General features: G+C 48.8%; 3 protein-coding genes across 4 annotated transcripts in view; 1 reads left to right on the plus strand and 2 right to left on the minus strand.

Annotated features, from left to right (window-relative positions):
* Positions 1 to 22930, plus strand: part of LOC149340340 (uncharacterized) — a 99998-nt gene that overhangs the window by 31570 nt on the left and 45498 nt on the right. The window lies entirely within an intron of this gene.
* Positions 1816 to 4246, minus strand: LOC149340341 (uncharacterized). The gene has a single exon (XM_089549115.1). It carries the CDS (start codon positions 2662 to 2664, stop codon positions 2239 to 2241), a length of 426 nt encoding a protein of 141 aa, XP_089405241.1. The 5' UTR covers positions 2665 to 4246; the 3' UTR covers positions 1816 to 2238.
* LOC149340342 (uncharacterized) lies at positions 11209 to 12186 on the minus strand. Its single transcript, XM_089551225.1, has one exon. It carries the CDS (start codon positions 12085 to 12087, stop codon positions 11770 to 11772), a length of 318 nt encoding a protein of 105 aa, XP_089407351.1. The 5' UTR covers positions 12088 to 12186; the 3' UTR covers positions 11209 to 11769.

The raw sequence follows: 22930 nt of genomic DNA on the forward strand, positions 1-22930 counted from the left end.
GCTGTCACCAGGGCAAGCGCCACATGGGCGCCAAGAATCGATATCGACTGCTGACTCTCACCGGAGCTAGTATCGAACCAGTTCGAAAGTCTGCTCCAGCGTCAGAGACTGGGCAGACATAAATGTCGACCACCCCACGAACCACTCACGCGAGACGAGGCCGTCGTCTGGCGACAGCTACAAACTAATTCATACACTCTTCTGAGCGTCATACAAAAACGACGACACCCCATATTCTACCCTAGCATACGCCTACACAGCAGTGAATACCCTTTCCTATTCCATACCGGCTGGTAGTGCCATCTCAACCTGATATTACTCCGTATCCCCCACATCATACCCCCCAATGGGCATGAGGTTGTCTAGCTCGGACCTCGATGACCATGCATTATAAGGTGGACCGGGATAGGCCGACGGCAGCCGCTGCAGGATCCCCGGAATGAGGTTCCATCTATGGCGGAATAAACGTCTTTATTGAACGAAATAAATGTATTCGCTGCTTGGATATCAAAGGACTAATAACCATGGATTAATTTAAAAATGGCCTCCTTTCAACTGCGATAACTATACGACAGCTGGAAACAATACAACGTAGTTACGAGCTATTAGTTGGCACGCATGCTTCAATGACAAACTTTATAGCGATCTATTGCAACTTTTTTTTTCGCAACTTTTAGACCACTTACGGACCAATCATGTGTATAAAGTACTGGTGGATATCTTTCATTAAAGGTACATCTCACCTTAGTGTGTTCGTGCCGCGATTCAAGCCATACTACCTATTGTGGAAAGAGCATATTTTTTACATAAGCTCGAAACGAAAAGGCTGCTCGTGGCACTTTGATTACGCCAAATATTTTTCGTCCAAGTGCTGCTGCGCACTGAGCAACTACATGCCTGCAGCGTGAATATATGAAGACAGCCGCATAGCTTAGTGGTAAAAGCGTCCGTACATTCGTTTGTCTTCGCAACCTTTTATGATATCGGATGCGGAAGCTGAATAAAAGAGAAGGGTGTCATTGAGCATAACGCCATTAGCACCCATCAGGGATGAGACCTTAGTTCGTGTTCATTACTGAACTCTGCGGCATCGTTTCGACCAGCTATGCCGAGTGACATGGGAATACTGAAGCCACCGCTCTTTTTCTGGGTGATCGATTTTTTCTTCTTTTCCGTGAGCTCCTTGTAGCTATCGCGTGACTGACCGACAAAAGTGAGCCTCAGTTGTCTGCAGTATGCGAGACAGGATAAAGCAAATTATGCTTGAAGAAAAAACGAAGAGTTTGAGGGCACGCAATTGTGTCGCAGGAACCAGGTTTTATTTTATCGCTTGCCGAGAAAGGGTTAGCAGGGCTTTTCGTTGATGGGTTGCTGTTGTACACGACCTGATGTTTCAATACACAGCGTTGAGAAATCAAACTAGTAAGATTCAGTGACACAGTCTGAGGAATCAAACTAATAAGATTCAGTGACACAGTCTACATCACAGTGCTTGGAGGCTGCTCAAACAAGAAATGCTCGTCATGACTCCTCTGAAATGCGTCTAGCAGAACAAACACACAGCTTCTGTTTTTCTCGGATATCTTTACATGCTACGGCGCCATCCGCTCAGGTTCATTAAAAGGACGCATGTACGCAGCTCCTGTCGCGATCTCCACATAGCCGTTCCTTTTCGTCGAATGCATGCATATCCTGAAAGGGATATGCATCATGGTGAGACATGCATCATGGTGAGACGTGCAGAGCAATGTGACTCACCACGTAGGAATGCCAGATGCTCATGCACGCAGTAGAAACTCAAACACAAGAACAAAGTGAAAGCAGACGGCAGCAACCTTGTGCACTGACATCAAGCGAGGTTTATTTTAGCTCGTGATCGTGAAAGGCAAGCAGAAATCCTCGCGATGCTGAAGAGTCCTTGCTCTCCGCTGCACGAGCAGCAGCAGCCATCTTCGAAGCTGTTTCGCGGGCGCGTAGATGCTTGAAGAACACGCAGATGAGCTCTTGGCACTGGAAAGGTTGCTTTGAAGGACGTTGGCCGTGTCCTATCTTCCTTGCCACGGCGAGTCTGGACATCATGGACTTCTGTTGCTTTACCAGTAGACGTCATGGTCGTAAATTGGCGTTCTTTTCTTCAGCTCCTGCCAACAGCTATTTGCCAAGTGAATGGCCGTTGCCCAGAGTGATTTGCTTGGAAACAGGCAAACGCAAGGGAACGAGTGTTGCTGGCAGACCGCTCTACTGATGGTCCTGGTGCTGCTGTTCCTCCTTTGCAGAGCGCTCTTCGTCGTCGATGTCTGCATCTTCCTTCTTGTGGCCACTGGAAGAAGTTCCAGAGGCAGCGGGAGGGGGCGCTCCTGACGCCAGGTTGCTGTGGCTTTGGTGGTGGTGCGCGGCGCGCTTGAGGGTATCCACCAGCAGGTGATGGAACTTCTTGACAGACGACAACGACCCGGACCTGGACCGGTGTGAGCTGATGGCGTCCAGATGCTCGTGGGTGCGGAACATCTTGCGGACGTCTTCGCCGCTGCCATGCACGTTGGGTGACGTGGACAAGCTGATGCTGCCAAGGGGGCTGCCGGCGTTGCTGTGCTCGGGCGAACTGCGTCGGCTCCGGTTGTAGATGTCATAATCGTTTCGGACCACGGGCATCATGAACGCCATCTTGGATGCAGAGCAGGCTGCGGTGTCGGAGGCGACGGTTCGAAGGACTTCTTCACTCGAGAGAGACGGCGGGTATGAACGAGGTCGTCCGAGAGTGGCGTGGGCCTAGAGCTCTTTTCTTTTCTTTTAGCTTCGGTGGCTTATATACGGGTCGCTGAAGAGCCTACCGGTGCGGTTTATTTTCTCCCCTCTGTCCGGTTGGACGATTAGCCTATCGATGAGAGGCGCGCCTGTCGTCTGTGCCTGGAACAGTGCGGGGGCCGCAGCCAGCGAGAAGGCAGCGGAGAAGAGGAGCCGACAGTCCGCGAAGATAGATAATTTCAACACGTGATCGGAGCGTGCTAGGCTCCAGTTGGTTCTCGAAAGATCTTCGTTCCCTTCCAACCGTTTCAGCATTGCTTTTTTCCCTCCTTCTCTCTATTCTTATCAGTGAACAAAGTGCGGGCGATAAGCATCTCTATGGAAGTACTGCTGATGCCAGGCCGATGTGTTGCTTCACCCTCCTCTTTTTTTTTTCTTGTCTCTGTTTCTGATAAACCTGGCTCCGCTGTCGACGCGAAACGGGCTCTGCTCCGTGCGCGGCGAGCATCAGCGTTTACGAGGGCTCCACGTGCGTGCGAACGCGACTACTTCGAGTATTTACTGTCTCCCTGTTACACGCTGCCTGTCCTTTTATTGCGCGAAAAGCGGTGAGATCATCAGATACCTCGTATCCGCGACGGCTAGACAGTGTTTGGGTTTTTCCGTGTTGAAGAGGCGTTGCACACTCTGTGGATAAATAGCTTGTATGTAAACACTGCGCTCGCTTCTGAGAAGCAGGTTGTGACCTTGCCCTTCGTCGTCCGGCTTTCAGTTCCTTGGTCGCTGTGGAGAAAACAAATTTTGAAGCTTACAGTTCTACACCGAATAAGCTGAGCTACGATGCTGCCACGACCATTCGTAAACTGTCTCTTGTAGTTGCGGTGGCAAAACTTGTCTGCGTTGTAAAGTATTGTAACAGCCAGACTACAATGTTGTTACCCGAGAGTCAAAGCAATTCTTGTTTTGAGCAAGTTACTTAACGAGGGCTTGATCCTGTAGCGAGGGCTTGACCCTTTGACCCTGTAAAAAAGCAGCCCTTCACAAGAGGATTTCGCTCAAAGCACCTCTGTTATATTAGAATTACTTTCTGCGAACTTTAACCTGTCACAAGTTCACGGAGTGTGCTAGGGGGCGAACTCATGCGTGATTCGAACAATCGCTGAACAGTGTGGAGGATGCACATACCTGGCTTTCATTATACTCATGAATGCTTTAGTGGGTAATGTCTGCCTTCATTCCCTAAGGGTACTAGAGGGCAGGATTGCGTTAGACGTCCCAGAATTTTTTTTTATTGCATCGTAAAATTGACAGGGAGTGTTCATAGCGTCTATGAGATGCTGCTTGTAGGGCAGAAGCGAATGTAATTGATAGCAAGTATTTCCCATCTGAGGCAAGTTGGTGCTGAGCTGGTGAATGCGAGGTTGGGACTTTGCTAATAATCTCATTCTTTGTATCTTGGGATGCAACTAAAAACCAGCTAATGAGGCCTCTTCATCCTGAAACAACACTCATAGATACTAAAGAGAAACTCAGGACAGCTTCATGGAATTATTCAAAGTAGTAAAAATCGGTCCCTGGTTCTTTGGGCACATGTTTAAAACCGTTAATTTACAAATTTCCCACTACTCTATTCAAATTTATCACGTCCACACTGAGAAGGACTGTAGCCGATCTATACAGGCCAGCTCTAATTAGTTCTCGTTGTCCCGTTAACGGCAGCTACGGCGGTTTTTCGAGGTGATATCATTCGAATGAAACTTACCGTACAGTTTTTTCCCTCGTTCCTTAATACTTCTATCAAGTTTGGCAGTCATGCGACATTTCTTTCCGGCGCAAACCAATTTGAAGTTTTGCTGTTTCCGCGGCCTCAGTTCAGATGGGTTCTACGGGCAACATCGAATTTTCTACAACACAAACATTCCTCGCACGTTCGTTCCCGCTCCTCGCTTCACTACTCAATTTTGAGGCTTTTATTAGGTCGTCTCAGGCATTCTGGGACGAATAATCGTTTTCAGACGCATATTCAGCTATTCAACGCGAGTAGGAGTCGTTTTCTAGCTATGTTTGTGGCGTCATCGCTGCGTCGCAAGAAAAATCGTCCCTGACCGCGGGATGAGTTTCGATTCCGGCTTGCTGTTTTCGCTGCATGTTTTAAAATGGTTCAGCTCGGTATATTGAAAACGGTTTTGTTGTGGCGAGGCAAGGGCATTTCATGGAATCTGATGAGAATATGTCGTCAAAATGTTTGAAAAATCCTGCAGCTGTCTTTAAGAGAGGAAGGCCTCGTTATCCGGCGGACCCAGACATTTAGTTTTGTAATGGCAGGCGAAGGTCGGTTTCTTTCTTAATGCGAGTGGAGGAAGAGAGAACGTACGTGGGCGCGCACAGCAGCAGTCTTTATTCTACAGGGGTGGATTTAAAGAAAAACGGGGCGGGGGGTACGTGAAGTGGCACTGCCCCCGTTGCAAGCGAGAATTTTTCTATGGACAAACCTAGAGCGAAGCCCTATTTCTTCGACCCAGAAAATCCCGGAAATGAATTGCGCACATAGGACCACTCCCTCCATGAGTCACCCAGAAATTCACCCCTGGTCTGCTAACGTTTATGTTTTGTTTGCATTTCCTTCCCTTGCGGCGTCTTTGTTAACAAAACTTTGCAGACGCCAGCCTACAAGGTTTGGAACATTTGACAAACATTCAGAAACTCTATTCCCCGTATTTGATCAGTTCGGACGAACCTTCAATCGGTTCTCTGCTTTGGCGGGAAAGGTGGTGTTTCGTAGGCCCGCGCACCGAGCACTGCACGGCACCGAAGTTGGGAAGGGGTTTACGAGTGCCATCGCTGGAGGGAGCGACTATTCATGCACCTGCTCCCACTCTCGATCCGCAGCCATGTGCCCCTCTTCATGAACTCGCGATGGATGTCAGTAGCTGGCGGCGTCGTTTGCGACTGTCAAATTTCCTACTTCAAGAAAGCCCTTTGTATCGGCAGCTCGTAGTTTGGTCAGTGTGAGCTCGACTTTCTTTTCAACCTTTCCTTCATTGTCTTTCTTTCGAAAGCGGGGGAAGCAAAACCTATGGTAGACGCGAAGTGAAACCTTTCACCGTATTCCGCCTGAATATTCTCCACAATAAGCAGTTCGTTGAGCTTCAATGCTTCTAAAATCGTTCACAACATTGTCATTGAAGTACCGGGTGCGTCGATGTCTCAGTCCGTAATTTCAGATTTCGTGAGCAGTGAAAGGGAGGGGGTGCGTGCGGGTGGGTGTTTGGGGGGGGGGGGGGGGGCAGCGCTGATTTGACTTTGTAGTCTCCCGATCTGCGCGCCACATAATGTTTCTCTAAACCAAGCCGTATCAGTCAACCAGTGGTCACATTCACAAAGCTATTCGTAGGCCTCTGTACTAAATTATGGTCCATAATTAGCCGGTGCATTAGGCTGCCATATAGCCAGCTATCCTGAATGACCATCACACGAACCATCACATGGCTCTGATTGTCAGATATGCTGAGTGATATTGCTGGCTAGGGATGAGCCGTGGTGTCACAGGCGGCGTCTGTTAATGACAGAAGAGAAAACAAATGAATCAAGGAATATGGTTCAAAATGATACCCGGAAATAGTGCATTCAGGAACATTCACATGCAGAAAAACCCGCGGTATGCAACATGCTTCAATTGCTGCGTGACAGTTACGAAAATTCTGTGGTTGCGTCCACGAAACAGCTGTACGTTTATTGAATATTTCCCGCGGATACAAACATCAAAATTCTTAAGCGAATTTGGAGAGAGAGCAGTCGTAAGAAATGGGGAGAATCTCTCAACCACGGAGGTTCCTATTGAGCCGAGTATTCTACAGTGCCACTGCGCGAGTTTTCGCGCGGCAGTAATACGCAAAGAGCATGGAAATAGGAAATTCCTATGCTGTGGTGGAATGCTCGCAGGACCCTAGCAGCGCAGTTCTTATTCTGGGTATTTGTGCGCATGATTAAAGGTGAAAGAACTGTGCCACGGACTCTTATTATTATTATTTAGGCATAGCTACATTGGAGCAGTCGTCGGCAGAATAACACGCGGTTAATCCCACTCGTAGCTGAAAATAATCTCGATGCCAATCTCAGAGGTTACAAACAGAAAGGGTGTTCATTAACGTATTTTCGAGCGCATGGGTCTGTGTGGGCCCTGGTTACCGGCCGACGCTTATGTTTTCGTGTAAAACGTTCCTGGTGCCTTCAGGACATTCGCAAAGAATGCAATTTAAAAAGACCGCGATTCTAGGTGTCCCATTGTGTCCCGGTGCTTATCTATCGTCTGCCGCTCTCTCCTGTTCTTCCCCACACTCACAGATGGCTGCCGCTGAGGCAAGCGCTGACAGATCGCGACGGAAGATTGGAGAAAACCGTGTGTTTTCCCGAAGTTTCTAGCCGCGCCAGTATCGTGCACAGATAAACCACGGTTCGAGACGATGCTATTTTGCGGACACTTGACCGCAGACGCCGCCTCCTCTGCTTGGATTACGCGGCTATTTCTGTGAACTCGCCGTGAGCATTTCTCCGAACAAGCTTTTCCAATTCATTGGCGCGTTCTTCCTGTGAGAGCCTCTTTCTACAACGAGGAAAACTTCCATGGTGTGTCTGGTTCCTTCCTCACTCGCCGATGACATAATTGTTCGTCACGTCTACAAGGCCCCATTTAAAAATATTTGAGTTGACTTAAGCAGAGGTTCTTGTAAGCTACTAGGTGTGATCATTTCGATGGCAGTTGCTCCACCATAGAGACACTCAAATGTTGGTTCACATAGGGAATTTGAGGCACAGAGCTGTGACCTGGTAGATCTATGTCGCCATGCATAGTCGTCCACAATAGCATCAAGTGCTGCTGTCACCATATGCAGTCCAGATCTGAGTCTCAAAGGAACTTTAGAAGCAGGCGTAAGTCACGATGATGTCAGTAATTGTTGTGAAAATCTGGTGCCATCTTAAGTGTTCCTTCCTGACAGTTATTGTATTAAAGGAAGTGACTCTTCAGTGTGATCTGCACGACGGTGTGATCGAATCTCTAAGACATTTGCGCTTATTGGCTGCATGACGAAAGAAGAGAAGTAACAAAGGAAACGCTGCGCCTGAGCATCTTTTCAAAGGCTAACAGCAACAACGACAACAACGACTATAAAGTGCACAAAACAGCGCTGCAACTGCTAGAAGCGTTCAGAGCCGCCTTACGCATGAAAATCAGATTTTTTTTTTCTTTCATGTATTGCTGAAAAAAAAAAAAGGTGGCATTGCTAGTACTGAAATAATTTTGCGAAAAATATGATCGTCACCCTGCGCACAAGGTCCTCTGAGGTTAATATTCATGCAGCAGACTTAATAAAACTCGAATGCGTCGTAATTGAACTCTTGGCTATTTAGCGCATATTTTCTTATTCGTCGGAATGGTACACAACTTCCCAGAGTGCAATGAGCTTTGATAAGGCATCAGTTTATTATGTTTATGTCGCTGCTGTTGTAGTTGCTTTGTAATCATATTATTAGTATGACTTCGTGAAGCCGTTGGGGCACACGATCACCTCCTACTTCGTGACATCACTCGACACCAGGTGCCAGAAAACTAAGTACATACACGAAAACTTTGCTCATATATAACTATAGGTCTGCGACACTCACCCTCTCTCCGTGCACCACTTTTTTTTGCGCCGACTGGTACTCCTTACGGCTAAGCTCACACTTCCTGGTTCCATCGAGATCTCCTGTTCCTTAGCGGCAGTGAGCGCAACTAGCGCAACTGATGTCACAGCGCCATCTCATGAGGGAAATCTGAACCTTTTTAGTGCTATGAAGCAAGGCGCCAAATGCAAAGGTGGCGATAATACCCCTCTCAGCCGCCTAGCGTTACGCTGTTCGTGGAAGTTAACTTTAAGTACACGAATACGTTGATATTTGTCTATGCTCAAGAAGGTATCACCAAAAGCAAATCCCAGCATTTAACGTTGATGCTTTGTTCAGGTATCCGGGGGTAAAGAAAAGGTAAACTGAATGCAAGGCAGTTTCGTTGCATAACAAATTAAGGACAGGTATGGAACATTCCGTGATAAACACCGGTAATGTCGCAAATTCGGGGTTGTTGGTTCATAGTTCGCGGGATAAGACGTTGTGTACCAGCTTCCGCTCTCATTCTTACGAAAATGCAGGCCGAACCATCGTTGTAATACTGATCGCCTTCGTGAGCATAAACGGTGAGAAGAAAACAAAAATGGACAAGACCTACTTGTTCATTTTTGTTTTCTTCTTACCGTTTATGCTAACGAAGGTGATCAGTAATACAGCGATGGTTCGGCCTGCATTTCTGTCCGAAAGAGAGCTGAAGCTGGTACACAACGCCTACCTACTAGACCTACTACGATGGAGGCGAAATTCTAGAGGCCCGTGTGCTGTGCAATGTCAGTGCACGTTAAAAAACCCCAGGTGGTCGAAATTTCCGGAGCCCTTCACTACGGCGTCCCTCATAGCCTGAGTTGCTTTGGGACGTTAAACCCCAATAAACAAACAAACAAACAAGACCTACTGCTTGTATTGGTCAAATATTTAGTGGAATTCTCCCAAGGGGGAGTACATTTGGTCCCTTATTACGCGCTGCTTGTACTACAGCGCAACAAGTGCAAACATTATAAACCGCTATTTTATAAGTGTTCCTTAATAGGGCTGAGCAAGGATAAACGCACAGTTGAAATCGTCGAAGCTGGAAAAAAAGCTAGACTAGGAAGAGCTTGCGTGAGCACCCCATCTGTCTTTCTGTCTGACAAAGAGCTTGCTTGCCTTCGTTCTAGCTAGAAATCAAGCATGTCATCTTGTGTCACAGCAGTGGTGCATGTGCAAATAACTGGATAGGTGCGGACAAAATAAATGGAGTTCGCTAGTGGCTTGTGATATTCATCACGCGTTGCCTAAGTGAAAGTGCCAGGTATGGTATGTGCAGCGCTGGTAGAGGACGCTAGTGCATTTCATCATGGATAAACAATGTTTCCTTACTTCCGGTAGGGAAGGTGCAATTACACTTGGAACAGAACAGCGTGCTCCCTTTACTTATGGCCGCGCCAGTACCTTCCAATAATAAATCTGTTGGAAGCTACCGTGGTGTGTGTTCACTTCTGTCTCCGTCCATTGTATTTCTATATGCGACACAGCCTCGCAGAGTTTATAAGCGCCTTTTTTCGCATTGTGTTGAATGTAGGCGATATTAAGGATTTCTTTTACGCTCGCTCATTGAGAAGAGAAGTAGTAGGATGTAGCCGCAGTGGTGTAAGCAAACCGTGCATATATAAGGTGATAATATGAAAGCCTAAACGTCCATGCTCTGATATTTCCATTCAACTACGATAAATGTACGAGAATATAGCTGGAAGTCTATGAGCATCGCAGGAATTAAACATCGGCGTGCTCTTGAAGCTAAGGTTGTTTAATTTTTCATTGATATAGCACAGTAGTGGTGTACCGTCTTTGTCAAAAGTAACCAGGCTGCATGGTTGGCTTCTAGCTTGTATAGTGGAGCCTTTGTGGCTTTCCTAAACATTGAAAGGTGTTGGAAGGTAAGAAGACCCCCAGTCCTTACCTTTAACGACCTATTCAGCTTCAGGGAAGCTGTAAGGGCTCCACTGTGCGAGCTAGAAGCAAACTGTGCAGCCTGGTTACTTTTGACAAAGACTGTACATCGATTGGTTACGCTATAGTCGGATACAACTCTAGAGTGAAGCGGCAAATGCCCCTCAACGTAGACCCTCCAGCCAATGGCGTCGACTGATTCTACCCTTTGACCAATTCTCCTCCTTTCCCCATTGACCGTTCCCTTTGGACCTGCTGGCGTGAAATCCCGCGTGGTGGCAGATGAATGGGGAATAGCCACGGCTTAATAGGAATAACCGCGGCGTCATGAAAATAGGGTGACGCCAATGGGTGGAGGGTCTCCTTTGAAGGGCATCTACAGCTTATTCTTTGAGTTTTATCCGGCAGTAGAATATGCTTGTGAGATTTACACTCATATCTACAAGCTCAGGGAATTAATTAGTCTTCACCTTGCGGTTAAAATTTGATGCTGTACTCTAGTGTGATCCTGCTGTATAGGCATCAAAAGTTGATGTTTTGATGGCAACCTTGTATGTGCTGCTCTGCCGGTACGAGAAGCAACAGAGTCGAAATTAAACGGATCTATGTGCGAGACAGCGCTTCTCAATTCTCTTGCCGTTGACTGCTATGAAAGGAGGGTGAAGAATTTCTTGCTCGTTTTTTCGTAGTCGAGATGTGAAACAGCCGGATATTGCAGCAAAAGCGTACATACGAATGTGCAGTCTGAGGAGCTACATGGCCCGAAAAGAAACAGTTTTCAAAACATAAAGCATAGGTGAGCTCCCCTGCTGGTCCTTTCTTCTGGCGAGGAAAGACCTTCAGGGAAAAGTACGCAGCAGACATGCGTTGGATTCGGTACAAAATTTTATTTGTCCTGAGACACAAACTTGAACATACAATTCGAGGCACCGAATGGCTGCAATAATCGCACCTTACGTTGCTGCAGAGAGCGCAGCCGATGCTTCGTTTCTACAGAAAGTTCACGTGTTCTACAGCTTGGCCCTGAAGGCAGACAGCGAGTGCTAATCAGACATCACTGGCGAGGGAAAAAACTTTTTTCAGAATTGCCTTGGTAGACAGCGTGAAACAATGGCTAAGCAGAGTCTTGCAGAATAAACTCGTAAAGCTGACGTCAGTTAGCGTTCTACGTGGCGAGTGCGCAAGTCGCTGTGATGGAGTGTGTACTTGCTCTGCGGTCTTCGTCCAGTCGTTGCAGGTCTTTTCTGAGGACATGACATCGGCGCATACGCTTTCGTGGAATCATGCGAGGCAGGCTTCTGATAGACATTCCTCTCTTCGACGAAGCAACACCGGCTTTCTCCAGGAGCAGCTGCGGTGCCAGGGCTATACGTCGGCCCGTCCGGGAGATTTGGATTTGAAGAACCTAAGCGGAAGCGCGAGCCGTCGCTAAGACGGGTCGCACTTCTTCAGCTTCTCGATGAGAATCGGGTCCATTCTTCCCTGCATGCTGCACAGATCCCTGCTCGTCTTGCGTGGAGGGGACGAGGAACCAGGCGAACGGTCCCTGGAGCCAGTCCCGAGGTTGTAGTTCGTTGTGAGGACGTTGTTGTTGTTCTGGCAGGCAGCAACCCCGCGCAGGCTTTTGAGGTACTCCTCGACGCTGCTGGTTGGCCATTCCTGCGTCGGCGGAGACCCGGAGTTCCGAGGACTGCGGCTGAGGTAGATGTCGTACTCGTTGCGAACAGCCGGGATCATGAACGCCATGGTGCGGGCAGGTATAGGCGGACTGGGCTGTCAGAGCGGTTTGCACGCCTTTGTGCGGCCAAGCCGAGAGAGCCGCCTTTTGTAGTGCGACAAAGTGTGCGCCGCTGAGGTCATGTGTGTTTGTGACGCAGGTAGGAGGGGGGGGGGGGGGGGGGGGGGGGGCGGCTATCGCGCGTCTCCGCCGTCGCGTCGGCGAGCCAAGTTAAGCGTCAGTCCTGGCCAAGACCGCACCTCTTCTCTCTCTCTCTTTTTCGTTCAGGCTTATCCCTGTTGGCCAGAATTGCGCACAGCCTTTGATTGCTGTAGGTTATCAGCTGGCGGCGGGTGCAATCAGTCTGTTGCGATAGCACAGGTTATCTTTGGTGGATTGCTACGAGTTTACATTGTAGATGTGTCAGCAGAGCCTCTGCCGAGCCTGTCGTGAACAGCTCTGGAAGGAGCATGTGACCTTATCCTCAGTCACGTGGTCTTCTTGGGCAAACAACGCCACACGACTCTTTTAGCCAAATAAGGACATCTTCTCACAAAGATCACAATGCTACTTGTCTTGTAGTCAGGCATCAGACACTATCTCAGCTTTCTGAGGATTCACTGCATGCCTCGATTGATTTATTTAGCCGTCTAAGGCATCCTCATTCCCGTTTTTTTTTCCATTCCATTGACGTCGACGGCTGTATCTGATAAGTAATGACGGAGAGAAGCTCTAAAAGAAGGCAGTGCAAATATGATACAGGATCGAAATAAAAAAGGAAGCTTAATGGAATCCAAGATGCATAGATAAAGCCCATCATTCGACAGATGAAAGAACGGAAACGTAAACATCTTGTGATTTGAAGACGGACAGAAAAAACAAAACAAAAGAAGCCTACTTTGGTGAGCAAGGAAAGCTTTTCACGCATTCAGTCCTGATTACACCTTATCAATTCCCAGTGACCTCACTATGAAATAGGATGGTATTCAGCGCGATACGTGTCCAGTACTGTTGAAACAAGTACATGCCTGAATTTTTTTCTTCTACCCTTGCACAACCTTTGGTGCATTGCTCTTTAAGAACCAGTGTGCATGTGCAGCATTGGATTAATCCTTGTTATTGTTTTTAATAGGTGCTTTTTCTTACACTTGATGTACTAAAGAATGAGAAAATACAAATTTTCCGAAACGGCAATAGCTTGACTTTTGCTTGTACGCAGTTCAAAACGTCAGTTGTTCGTTCCTTTGTTTGTTCCAAATGTGCGGGGCAGGGTTTTTTTTTTTGGCACGCGTACCAAGACCTACACACCCAAGGTTATTGAAGCTCCCGAAACGATGGAACTTCATAAGGATATAACTAGTGAAGTATATCGTGGAATATAACAAATTTAATTGAGGTTCATGTGGCTGTCATGCCAACGTCAACGAGCGCTGAAAATCGTCGACAGCGGTAACAATCGCGGGCAACCCGTTCTATGCCTCGTGTAAATGCAATATTACTGCTTATTTTTACATGGTAATGTTTCTATGGCCAGTATTGGTGATCTCGTCCCTCTGCCTTCTCAGTGGTTGCAGGTACTGTACTGAGACAACCTGGATAAGTGTTCTTTTTTTTTTTTTGAGCGAAAGCTCTACTCCTCCCGCACAAAGCAGCTGAAGGTCATGTGGCTACGAAATTTGGCCTTCAAACCAGGAGGAACGAAGTCTTGGCTCTGACGCCATGCCACGTGACTCGCCACGCCTCGCCACAGCTGCGCGCGTTGAGCCGACAGCGCTCGCTCGCCTCGCAACTATCGAACCACCTGACTCGCTGCGCCTCGCCACAGCTGCGTATGCGGAGCCGACGGCACTCTCACAACTGCCGGAAATCGTGTGACGTGGCGTTCGCTATATAAGAGCGTGTGGCTTGTGATCACCTTCACACAAAGCCGTGGATGAGCGACGTGTCGGAACTAGTGCTTCGTGTATCGTCGCCGTCAAGTGGAATCAGATGACCTTTACGATGTGGAAAGGCGTCAGATTGGAAAACCAAACTTAACCGAGCTTTCGATCGTCTTACTAGGTTCAGCTGGGTTAAACCACCGCTAATTTTTCCTTCTAATTTGTCGCAGACGTGGCTAGGCCTTGCATTCGCTGTGTTGCAGCTGGATGCAGCCGATGGTTCTTTTTATCATTGCTATTTTTCTGAATCCTGGCACATCGCATCAGCCGCGGCACAAAGGGGCGAAGTGACAACCACTTAGTCTTCCACGCTGTAAATGCGTTTGAGCGACGCAGGTGTCGTCTTCATCACCATGCAGTATCATAACCATTGCCAGAATCAAGCCCAGTGAGCAAAGAAAAGCTACCCCATGATATTCCTACAATTACCACCATACAGACAAGAGGGCTGTTGACACTACTTATCTGAACTGAGATATCAGCGCAAGAAAGGGGGACGGCGAGTGTGAAGCACTCTCTACCCTCGTATTTCCCAACCTCCTCGCCGTGATTGCCTGATGCCACTTACTACATTACTTCCTCGTCGTCTACTCTAGCATAGGGCCCTTGCTACCTATTGCACGCATCGTCTCTTCATTCCAAGTTCACTTCTTCAGCTTAGTTTCAGCTAAAACGTCATGAACTAGATTATTTACCTCAGAGCAAGCTTCCAGAATACACAGAGCGTAATACTAATAATACCGTGCCACAATGAGCATGCTTACATAAATAGCAGTTTTATGGTTGCCTAAGTTCAAACACTGTTACTAAAGGTCTAAGGGAGTCGAAAGTAAAAGTACCTCTTTTTCTGACGTTTGTTCTTCATGCATACTGCATGCGTATGTAGAAAATAGGTATCGAGCAATGCTTACCTGTGAGAAATTATCCACGTGCAACTAGCTGTCTTGCTGGTGTAGAAATATGTGACTTAGCGGCAAACAGACAACATCTTCAGTGGGTTTTACTATGAAAGCAGCGACACTATACGTCGTTCATCCTCTGACCACATTACGTGTTCCACTGCATCGACAATAATCAAAAGTCATTCTAATAAAACAGCGCATACAAGACAAGGACGGCGGGAAGAAACGTACAACACGAGAGCTGTGTTGTACATTTCTTTCCGGCGTCTTTGTCTTGTCTGCGCTGTTTTAGAACGAGTACCCGCCAGCTCGCCTAAGCTTCTACTTTGGCATAATCAAAAGGTTGACACGAATATTGTGAGCGCAATACAAATGCTGCTCTTGCACTTGTGTCAGCATCGAGGCTCATATACTGTGATATGTCAGCGCACGTTAAAGAACCCCAGGTGGGCGAAATTTCCGGAGCCCTTCACTACGGCGTCTCTCATAGCCTCAGTCGCTTTGGGACGTTAAACCCCGATAAATCAACCAACCAAATTCGGTGGGGTGGGCAGCTGCATATCGCAGACATTGTGTTCATCAAAAGCACAGTTTCTCAATGCAATATCTAGCATTCTCTGATCCGAATCAGTTTCTATCTCGCCAAATATTCAGCGCATTTTGGCGCAGAAACCACAGATGATGTGTTATGGTGATTTGCTTTCATCTGCAGTGAACGCCCCTCTTCAGTGAGTTTTTCGCCCTGACGTTTTATCAAAAATAATTAAGGAACAGATGAATAAATAATGCGAGCTTGGCAAACTTCTAGAACACAGCCGCGCTACGAGATATTTCTATTGCGCGACTTCCTGGAACCTTCAGATGGCAGCAAACCTAGAGAACAGATAAGAGACCAACACGATTTGTTGACACACCCAGCTAGTCGATATCTCGGGAAATGGCCCCACGCTTGGCACCACGTGACAAATCGCATTTTCGCTGCAAGGCTTGTGCGGGGAAGAAACATTGACCCGCCAGAATGAGGGACACTGCGGAGGCGACGTGGGCGGAGCCAGACGGGCAGTCGCGAGATTACAGGTCGCACTGCGTTGACGCGAAGAAGCAGCTTTGCGCGCCCCGTCGCAGTGATACGGAACCGAGCCTCAAGGGCCCCCGGCGCCGGTGCCGAAGAGGTGCCGTGTGAGCGCGACGCGAACTGCAAACTTCGGCGCCTCTCTACGGGCGCTCTCGGGTTTCGCACGCTCAGCCGACAGCCTTGCGTTGTTCACGTTAGCCGGAGATACGGGTTTTCCGACGACTCACGCCGACAGTTTGCCTTCAGCACCTATCTCAGCTTTGAGCGGTTGGGCGACGCACGCTGATAGGCCAAGGAGCCGAAGGGATGCGTTCAGACATGTGGAAGGCCTACAATCGGTCAGATCAATGTCCCCTTCTGTATTTAGCCTTGTGCAGCTCTATCAATATTGTCGCACTTCCGGAATTAGCTGGCTATTATTTCTTCAGCCACCGCGGTGGCTTAGTGGTTATAGCGTACGGCGGCTCAGCCCAGGACGCAAGAACGAATTCCGGCCGCGGCGACCGCATTCTGGTGGAGTCGAAATGAACATGTGCTGGGCGGTATGAGGACACGTTGAAGAACCACACATGGTTCGAAATTAATCTGGAGCTTTCGACTACGACGTCGCTCATTGCTGAGTTTTAGCACCATCGTGCGGTAAATACGCTAACTACAGGGTAGCTTCACTCGTATGCGGCAAAATAAGGATACGCAAGCGCGGCAATGGTACCAACGGCAAAGCGTTGCCGTATTGGCCGTGTGGCTGTCCGGCTGCGCTAGAACTCCCTATTGTCCATGCGTTGCTTTGGCGCGATAAAACCCACGTGCCGTGCCATGCGCCATGCCTGCTTCTATTTGCGCCAGTTTGTTGCTCTCGGTACTCCTATCTTTTGAAAACACATTTTCACCATTATTTTGATTCTAGCATGGCTTCCTTCTAAACCAATAGCGCGACAGAGTTTCGGGTAATTTAACTTGGGATATCCGGTCACCACTCCCGCTAAACCGTAATCACAGCTGCACTGGACTAGTATACCGTTCCCGCTTCGAGTGGATCGATTCAGCCTCACCCTGCCATCTGATAGCCTTCTTGGTTAGCTCAGTCGGTAGAGTGACTGCACCGGATAGACGATGGTCCCGCGTTTGAATCCCGACCAGAACGAATTTTTCAACTGCGAAGCATCTGTGAAGGCCGTATAACCTTCCTTTGTAGCAGCATGGATACACTTGGGTGGATTATAATGAGCAACTGATCTCTCGTTTCAAATATACTCCACCTCAGGGATTCCCTTGAACACATTCGTTATAAAAGACTATAATACACATTGAAAGTCTCGCTCTTCCATCCGATCTGTGCTACAGCATGTAGTTAGAACGAGCTGCCGACATATGGTTACCAAAGTGTTCCTCAACATAGCGAGTGATCCGAGGTGATTCTATATCATTGCCAGTTAAATATTTTATTATCAGGTCAGTTGTTAAGCTTTTATAGGAAGGATCTCTAAATAGCCGTTCCATTTGTTCCTGGACCACCGTCTCACTGGGGCAAAACTATAACAGTGATTACACAATGGAAATGCGAATAATCAGAGCTGCTCCTCCTTGTCCTTTTTTAATTGCTGAATTTCTTCCGTATGAGTGCCTGACAAATGACTTCCTTTTTTACGGTGAGGGGGGGTTAGCGCGAGGAGGGATGAACAAGCTATGCGCATGCCGTCGTGACGTGACCACCGTTAGGTGGCGCCCACTGCGGGGGCCCGCTCGACTCCCAGTTGCGCTTATTTGCACGGACGGGTCACAACTGTAGGTGTTTAGGCTGAGAAACTCTGCATTGACAGCTAGCGCTTTAATCGAGGCGCAAGAAGCCCGGCGGATCCTCCCCCGCGGGGCCTGGATCACCTCACCACTTGGGAGGCATGGGAGACCCTGCTGCGCTCCGCAGACCCGGACAAACAGGCCATTCCTACCAGCCGGGCTGCCGACGTCATGGTCCGCAGGAACATGAACGTTTGAGTGCAGTGGGGCCGTGCGGGGGCCCAGGGGTCTGCGAGTCCCAAACTCCTCTGCCTACAATAAAGTTGCTATGATGATGATGATGATGATGATGATGGTGCGAGATGCGTCCATATCGACAGAAGCGCGTGAGAGCAAGCAGCAAAACGTGACGGCAACCGCCGAGGAGCCGACTAGGTCCAGGGAAGACCAGCCTGTGCCCAAGCCACCATCCCCTAACCCCCTTCCTTTAATTGTGGATGATGAAAACTTTATTTGTAACAAGGGAGTTTTGGACACGTCGTTCCTGGGGCCCCGCACGGCCCCACTGCTCTCAAACGTTCATGTCCCGGAGGTTCATGACGCTGGCAGCCCGGCCGGTGGCGATGGCTTGCTTGGCCGGGTCCTCGGAGCGCAGTAGGGTCTCCCAAGCCTCCCAAGTGGTAAGGTGCTCCAGGCCCCGCGGGGGAGGATCCGCCGGGCAGAGGAAAAGAATATGGTCGAGAGTGGCTTTGGGGTGGTGGCAGAGGGTACAGGAAGGGTTCGTGTGGACTGGGTGATATCGCGAGCGTATATAAGGGGAGGGCAAAGTTCGTGTTTGGAGCCGCCTCCAAAGTGTCTGATGGTAATTGTCGAGGGAATGATGAGGTGAGAAGTAGAGCCGACGCTCGGCTTTGCAGGCCTGCGTCATTTCACTGAATGAGTGCATGCGCTCCCGCGAGAACCCCAGATCGGAGGCCGCCGGTGCCCGGTTGAGAGAAGCTCGGGCTAAAGCATTGGCGGCCTCGTTTCCGGGATTCCCGGAGTGGGCAGGCACCCATATCAGCTCCACATGGCGGGGAGGGTGCGCGGCGAGGGAGTCCAGTATGCGAAATGCAGGGACGTGAACTCTCCCGCGAGCAAAATTTAGTATGGCAGTTTTGGAATCTGACAGTATATATCGGGCCTCCGTGCGGGTGATGGCCAGGGCAATGGCGGCCTCTTCGGCCTCCTCCGAAGTGGCAGTAGGGGTTATGTGAAGGGTGGCAATGGGTCGGAGGGAGGGGTTCGTGATGGCTACAACCGCGTCCTCGCCCGTGCATGCGGCATCCACCCAAACGGCATACGGTTCCGTGCCATAGTGTTTGTGGAGCGCCCGTGCGCGAGCTCTGCGGCGGGATTCGTGGTAGGTGGGATGCATGTTTTGGGGGAGAGGTTTAATAAATATTGTGGAAATAGTTTGATTCATCGTCATTTCACTAGTGCTGCAAATTTACGCTCGGGAGACAAGAACCAGGCAAGAACGTAGTGTATTCCGTACAAAGGCCAAAACGCTTGTCAAGAACACGTTATGGGCGTGTTTCGGGATTAACACACGATATCGAGCGATAACGTTTGGTTAAAAATGGTCTGGATGCAAGCATGTGCAGCTAAACTCACAGGATTTCATTTTTTTTTTCAGCGCTAGTTACACAAGACAAACAGAGGAGATACAACCAAGACGTCTTGCTTGTATCTCCTTTGTTTGTCCCGTTGTGTTTAGCGCTGAAAAAATATAGTCTATGTACCAAAACCAACTAGCCCGTCTTTCTACCTTAGCACAGGATTTCATCGTCATTTTTGCCCCACTGGTCGTAACGGCTTTGGTAGCTACGGAACACACAGTTCGGTCGTTCTCTCTGTGCGAAACGAGTCAGCCTTGTGGTGCATTCGTACTGGTTAGTCGCGAAGGTTGTGTGGCAGTTTCGGTCCAAAAGCGACAGTCGCAGGATGGTCGCGGGCAATTTCCACTCTTGCGACCGCGAGTCACAAACCGCAGTGGCGCCTCGGAATTGTCGTTAAACTTGTTCTACATCTAGCTTCTCGTTGCCCGTAACATACAAGAACACAACTGTGGTCCCGAAAGAGACCATTCGGGAAAGCGACACCGCAAGTCGCACTTACTAGCATGACCGTCGGCTCTGGCGACCCGCTCTTCGGTCGAAAATCTCTGTCGGTCGCACGGCGCCCTTCCGGACGCTCGAGCGTGAATGCACCTTTAGAGCACGATTACCTTAAACTTTACCCGTTTTTTTTTTTTTCATTTTCCTATATTCGCAAAGATAAGCCTCTCAGGGTAACTGGCATCATGGAATATAATGTTAAGAACAACGGCACCGCCAGCCCATTCACTGTGCAAGCTTCTCTCCACGTGAGGCGCCCGCTACTTCCGCCATCGATCTCTACTATCACCGCTCAGGGAAAACCGCTAGAGGACGCTGAAGTTTCACTTTCGAAGGAGCTCGCCTTTCGCGTATTGCTGTTTTCTTTTTTTTCCAGCCTCGATTTTTATCTCCGCAGCCGCTGCTAGCGCCATCGTCGACAGCTGGCCCTTCTAGGGAAGGCGCAAGCACGCGGAATAGCACGTGCGTTGCGTGTTTGCTTGGCTGCGAAAGCGTGTCTCGTCGGCAGTCCGCGCGCTGATACCGGCGCCCATGCAGTGTCGTTGGCCGGCGCGGACCGGGCTTTGTTAGCACTCTGAGGGCCGTTTTAAAAATAGGGGGGCGAGGTGAGACCCTCTAGTGGCAATCGCGGTATCTCTCTGGCTACCTGCGGACAAGGCGGCCTGTCCGCACGCTGTACTTCCTGCAAAAGTATGCACAAAAGAATAGCGGAAAAGAGGGAAAGCTGGCGGGGAAGGAATGGGAGCTTGGACAAGTGGGACGGGAGTCACGCGACAGCTAACAAGCCCGAGTAACTCGTGGTTTCACAATATACACACTTGAGCTTGTGCGGCACGCATTGCAGACACCTGAGCACGCGCGCACGGATTTCGAGGCGTGTGACGCAAGACAACTGTTCCGTAAGCTTAAGATGAAGTCATGTGTCTGCAGCGCAGCGATAGCTTATGTCTTCTGTGGCCTGGACAGCCTTAAGCTTGACAAGAGGAATCACGTGGCAGCTAAAGCTTAACGAAATTTGGTTTATGAAGTATTATGACTTACTGTATGCGGTACTGCATGACTTGTTGCCATTCTCTTTCAAGAGGCGCGGCGGGAGGGGGGGGGGTGTACCTAAGTATATCCTCACATACAAAATGATGGAGAAAAGTTAGACAGGTTTCCGAGAAAAAAAAAATAATTTCAGCGTAGCATCGCTATTCCTAATCAGATGGCATTTCTTCAAGCCGATAGAACATGTCCCCAGCCTTTCAGTCTATTCAGTTAACTAGTTTGACTGATAGCGACGAAAGAATTATATTTCCTCGAAACCGCGTTCCCAAACTTTTCTCCATTACTTATTGGCAATGAACGAGAGAGAGAGAACACAAATGGCAGCGAACCGCGACGCTTCTGTAACCTGCTGCTTCATGCATTTCGATCGGGTTTCACAGATAACCGAGCATCATGAGAGCTTAAAGACCACGTTCACTAAAGACTAGGTCGAATCTTCTTTAATCACGCTCTTGCCGTCACGAGATTAATGACTGGTGCAAGCCTGACTTACAGTTAGCGCGAAAGCTGGCCTATAGTGTGTGTGAATATATAAGCTCTGAATTACAAGGAAGGAAACAAAAAAATAATGGAGGGGACACTTCAGCTCATCGGTCATTCTAAATTCTATATTTTTATGTCCGTGACAGCGTTCATACCGCTCCTTGCGCAATGGTGCAGCGGTTAAGGGATGCGCCGCTGCCCTGCGATGGCAGGTACTGCCACCGGTGGGGATTGTGAGACCCAGGTTGCTCTTCCCGAGCAACCTCCTGCGACCAGTCATTAATTTAACTGCCACCTCCCAGGGTGGGCAGTTTGCACACAATCAGGTTGGTAGGTTGTGATAACGTCACAAGGTCACGTGACCTAGGTTTCTTCTCAAGGGGTGGCTGCCTGGGCCACCCTCCCTGTGTCACCCTATTTATCGCTCTCAACGCCAACTCCGGATTTTATTTAACGCTGTCACGTTAATATAAACATATACATAAGCTTTAGGATGCGTGACAACTATTTAGCCATTGACTAAATAGTATTTAATAGTTAAAAACTGCCTTCTGGGAGAACAGGTAGTTGTGCCCATACACCGCGCACGCACCCGATGTGAAAACGCCCCTTCCAGAGCATCAATGGCACAGCCTAATCTAGACTCACCTTCTCACTCTCACCCTGCCTTTTCCACCCATCGCTGCCTAGCGAGCGCGCATCATGACGTCTCTGTAGGCCCATAACTCCCTGAACCATGAAAATAACTGCGCAATTTCTTGCAAGCAGTGCTAGAACAGGGACTAGTTGGTTTTGCATCTTGCATGGTTTTAGTCAGGATGATGATGATGATAGCGCGCTACAACACAACACAAATGACAGACGTGTGTTGTCTGTATTTTATCGTCTGTCATCTGTGTTGTGTGGCAGTGCGCTATAACCAAGATGCAATTTCTTTCGTGATCTACAAATCTATAGACGAGCGAAACAGAAGCGATTTCGAACGGCATGCTAGAAAGGACCGTCCGCCTGTGTGAAGGTTGAGGTTGTTTGAAGCTACAGGTGGGGTTAACCTTGCGATTATTTCGCCGATAATTGATTGCTCCACCGTAGCGGCACTTAAGTATTAATTAAATGCAATAGTTTATGGCACAGTTCAGCGACCTGGCAGATCTCTGTCACCATGGGCACACGCACCGATAATAGTCAAGCACTGCATTTCTCTGCGGGACGTTGTTTACCTGCGTGGGAAGTGGACAATTATGACGGAGGTCTCCCGTCATCTTCTAAATTTCCTACAGGACACTGCCATGCGATATCCAGCTTCGTGCGCCTGTGCAAGCGCAGGTTTGCACGCTAATGAGGGGTTCTGCTTCTCATGATAGAGAGGTTGCTGGTACTCCTACATTAGACCAAAAATAACGGTCCCCATACTTCGACTTGCATGGCAGGTCATTTTACAGCTGTGCAGTGCAAGTAAATTAGCTTTGCTGAAGAAAATGCCTACCTTTGTCATTGACTGTGAGAGACAAGGTATGATGACGCGA

Source organism: Amblyomma mixtum, chromosome 6, assembly GCF_055824585.1.
Source record: "Amblyomma mixtum isolate Tamu chromosome 6, ASM5582458v1, whole genome shotgun sequence".
NCBI classification, from domain to species: Eukaryota; Metazoa; Arthropoda; class Arachnida; order Ixodida; family Ixodidae; genus Amblyomma; species Amblyomma mixtum.